A 3860-nucleotide genomic window follows, 5' to 3' on the forward strand; every position below is an offset into this window, starting at 1 on the left:
ACATGGAGAAGTACCCTGATTTGAGACTCATTTGTAAAAGCTTTGAAAATGGTAATTGGGTTTAACATCGCCCCTTGAGAGCATAGTCCTTTTTGTTGTCAACAAACATATATTAAGCTTTTATCATGTGCCATATATCATGCAGGACAATTGAGGATATACCAGTTACAAAACTAATGTGTCATGTAACATTGAAAACTCATGACTAATGGCTGCAGTAGACACCCTTCAGAGTTCTGTTGCTGGGCGTTTAGGCTCTCAGGACAATGGGAGGTATACCATCATCAGGTTATGTAGAAGAGGATAGGATGAGAAGTGCTGTTAGTAGGGTAGCACTGTTGTGTCTCTTCAGTGTAAATCCTTCTAATGATACCATCATTAGTCCATCATGATCCATGATAGTCCATCAAATTGGTTTCCTCCCACATTGAGTGACAGCTCAGCTGTAGGTGCAGGATCCATCTTAGTACAGCACCTCATGCTCATAGAAACCAACAATGTATGAGCAGCTCTTCAACTCCATCTCGCCCATCTTCAAAGCTGTCTGGGGTTTCCCTTTGGTACGTGCCAGATGCCAGACCTTTGATCCCTCTGTTTCTTCTTACCATTGTGATGCCCTGGAAGCCATGGTTTGCTTCTATTTTTCCTGTTCTGGTGTATATCTTTGCTGTCCTCTGAAGACTGGAGGAGTGGCACAGCTCACAGAGTTCCTTTTCTTCTTGACCTTGCGTGTCTCATTTCTATATGGACAGCATAAAATCGATTGTGGGAGTCTTCTCTCTCCCAGGGCATGATGGGTGAACTTTGTCATAGAAAATCCATTGAAGTTAGAGTGACTGGAGGGCTAGAAATTCCTAAATGTGTAATATTTAAATTCTGTCCCTAGTGCCTGCTACAGTTGTCTAATGGTTTCCTCCTCTTCTTTCCTCTCCCTCTCCTCCCACTTCAGTGTTACCAAATGAATTGTATTTCCAAGGAAGTGATGGAGGGGACCCGAACTCCCAGCTAAGTCTTGAACAAGGTAATTACAGCTGCAGAATGTTTGTTATGTCCTCTGAGAATAAGAAATACAGGTGACCATGAGAAGATGTGTGAGTCAGAAGAAATAGAGACAGCAAGTTGGGGAATGGGTATGAACCTGATGTTAGCTTTCCTGTATGAGGACAAATTACCCAGAAGGACAGGACATACAAAACCCTGAGGCAGGAGGATTGTGAATTTGAGGCTAGCCTGTTTACATAGGAAAACTCTCTCAAAAACAAAACAGAACCTGACTAGTCAGTTTCTTTGAGTTCATGGATTTAGAAACTTCAGTCCAGATGGTTTGGCCTCACCATTTAAGACGTATTGTGGGGCAGAACTTCCAAGGAAGGGATTGGGTGAAGGAAAGCTGTGTACTACACGGGTTCCTGGAAGCAAGGAGAGAGAGGAGGTGCATGTTGCCCCTTCAGTGTTACACCTCTAGTGATCCAACTTCCTTCTACTAGGCTCTGCTGATTAACGGTATTACCAGAATCCATTAGTTCCGTTATAAGGGGAAGACCTCTAATATTTGAGCCTTGGAAGGAAGAGGCATTTGAGATGCAAACTGTGACCAGCCTCTAATGGGATATAGGATCCTGGCAGAATAACCATGACCTCAGATGCTCATCTTGATACCCACGATGAAGAAATCTGAGGCCAGTGTCAGGAATCCATATTTAAAGAGATTGAGTACTCAGAATTCACTGCAATATAGAAAAGTCTCTGAAGGAATGGTCATAGGACAGGAGAACCACTTATTGTCCATGGTAGCCTCAAAGAGTAATCACTCTGTTAGACTCTCCTGGTTTTGTGTGTGTGTGTGTGTGTGTGTGTGTGTGTGTGTGTGTGTTTATCCTTACATCTCTTATACCAGATGTGTGATGGGTATGATTTACCCACAGCAACCAAGTCTACATACACAAGCAGGGTGTCTATGGTTTAATTAAATTCAGATAAGTGGTTCAGTGTCATAATAAACAGAATTAAAGACAATGACAGAAAGATCCATTTAGTTTCTTGCTTTGCTTAGCATCTACTCTTGATTCCTGTCTGACCCAGCTGCCCTTAAGGGTTGGTATCATTCAGATGCCCAGTTTATAAATGAGGAAGCTAAAATTGGGTGAAACCATATGTGGAGTATTCACAGGGTTAAATGAAGCAGCAAGAATCCAGGCATTCTGGAGGCAGAGTCTGTGTTCTTGAGCATAGACTGCTAGTTATGAAAACATGACATTGGGGAAACAGACATAGGGGAAATACAGAGAGAAAACACAGGAAGGAAGCAAGAATGGGAGGGAAAGGAGCCAAGCCGTCACTGAATCCTCAGGAGAAGGCCAGCAGGGATGAGCCATCTGATATATAGTCAGAGGCTATTGTGAGAAAGGAGATAGGGTCCAAGGACTCCTGGGAGCTCACGTAAGGCCACGGGGCAGTGAAGCTTTGGGGACCCAGGTGGACATCCTTTAGTCAGGGATATGAAGACAAGTCATCTGCAGGTGGCTAGAGTGGCCTCCACTCAGCCAGGGGTGACTCTTGTATCCTACTCTATGATCTGAGTCTGACCTCAAGAATCAGGGGAAATTTATCAGCTCCAGATGAACCATAGATTGGTGTCTTGTTGAGCTATTTAGCCCTTAGATCAAGATAAAAGAACCATTTTGTTCTAACTTCTGAAATAAATGTCTGTTTTCCTTTTTCTCCTTAGGACCTAGTGGCACCTCTTCTCAAGGAAGCCTGACCTGGTCACCTGTGGCTCCCTCCTCAACTGAGGGTCTGTTCTTGCTGACTCTATAAACATTGCTATCTCTTCTCATAGCATGTGAGCACGGGGGTGCTCTTTCCTTATGTTCTGATGTCTACAACATTATCTACATACATAGTTTCTCCAAGTTTAGGGTGAAAATATTGGGTCCCAGTTTGCCTTTCTTGCTGTGATGAAACAGCATGACCAAAGGCAACTTGGGGATGAAAGGGTTTAGTACATCTTACAGAATGTTGCTTACTGGCTTGCTCCCCATGGCTTGCTCCTGGCATGGCTCAGCCTGCCTTCTTCCATATCTGAGGACCATCTACACAGGGTGACACCACCCACAGTGGGCCAGGCCCTCCCATATCAGTCATTAATCAAGAGGCCTCCAGGGACTTTCCTACATGCCAATCAGATAGCAGAAATTTTCTCAATTGAGAGTCCCTCTTCCCAGATGATCCTAGCTTGTTTTTGTTGATATACAAAATACAACGAAACAGAAAAGTAACCCATATACTGTGAGCATGGAAATGCTCTTTCCTTGTGTTTCTGATGTCCACAACATTATCTACATCCATAGTTTCTTCAAGTTTAGGGTTAAAATATTGGGGCCTTGGTCCTCTGGGTTGCGTAGAAAGGTTCTGACTTCTGTCTGTGTTGCCTGTGGATGTGGATCCACAGTGCTTTGCCTATGCTTTGCCTATGACTACAAACTGCCTCCTTGCTCTGCTCTTATGTCCAGTGGTGGTTAGAAGGATGTGATGAGAATGCTCCTTCTTTGAGGCAACAGATTTTCCCCCTTGGGTTTACCTCATCTGCTCATGACCCAGCTGGACTCCCTCTATGAGACCTTCCTTTGCTATCACTGGGGTAACAGGTTGGGAATCCCTCTCTAGACAAGATGGGTCACTAAAAAAAAAACCCTTTTTTATTGTTGTTATTTGTTTGTTTGTTTGTTGAAACAGGATTTCCTTGTGTAGCCTTGGCTGTCCTGGAGCTGTAGACCAGGCTGGCCTTTGAACTCACAGAGATTGGCCTGCCTCTGCACCCAGAATGCTGGGATTAAAGGCATGCACCACCACTGCCTTGC

At 44.1% G+C, this 3860-nt stretch overlaps 1 protein-coding gene across 1 annotated transcript in view; it reads left to right on the forward strand.

Moving 5' to 3' along the window:
- The window catches only part of LOC116089484 (nuclear autoantigen Sp-100-like), a 112672-nt gene that overhangs the window by 10522 nt on the left and 98290 nt on the right, over positions 1-3860 (forward strand). Inside the window, exons 4-6 of the mRNA XM_031368999.1 lie at positions 9-51; positions 950-1021; positions 2729-2794. Of these exons, the coding sequence (XP_031224859.1) occupies positions 9-51; positions 950-1021; positions 2729-2794 (181 nt within the window). The remainder of the gene's footprint in view (positions 1-8; positions 52-949; positions 1022-2728; positions 2795-3860) is intronic.

The sequence above is a fragment of the Mastomys coucha genome, unplaced genomic scaffold (assembly GCF_008632895.1).
Source record: "Mastomys coucha isolate ucsf_1 unplaced genomic scaffold, UCSF_Mcou_1 pScaffold14, whole genome shotgun sequence".
Lineage (NCBI taxonomy): Eukaryota > Metazoa > Chordata > Mammalia > Rodentia > Muridae > Mastomys > Mastomys coucha.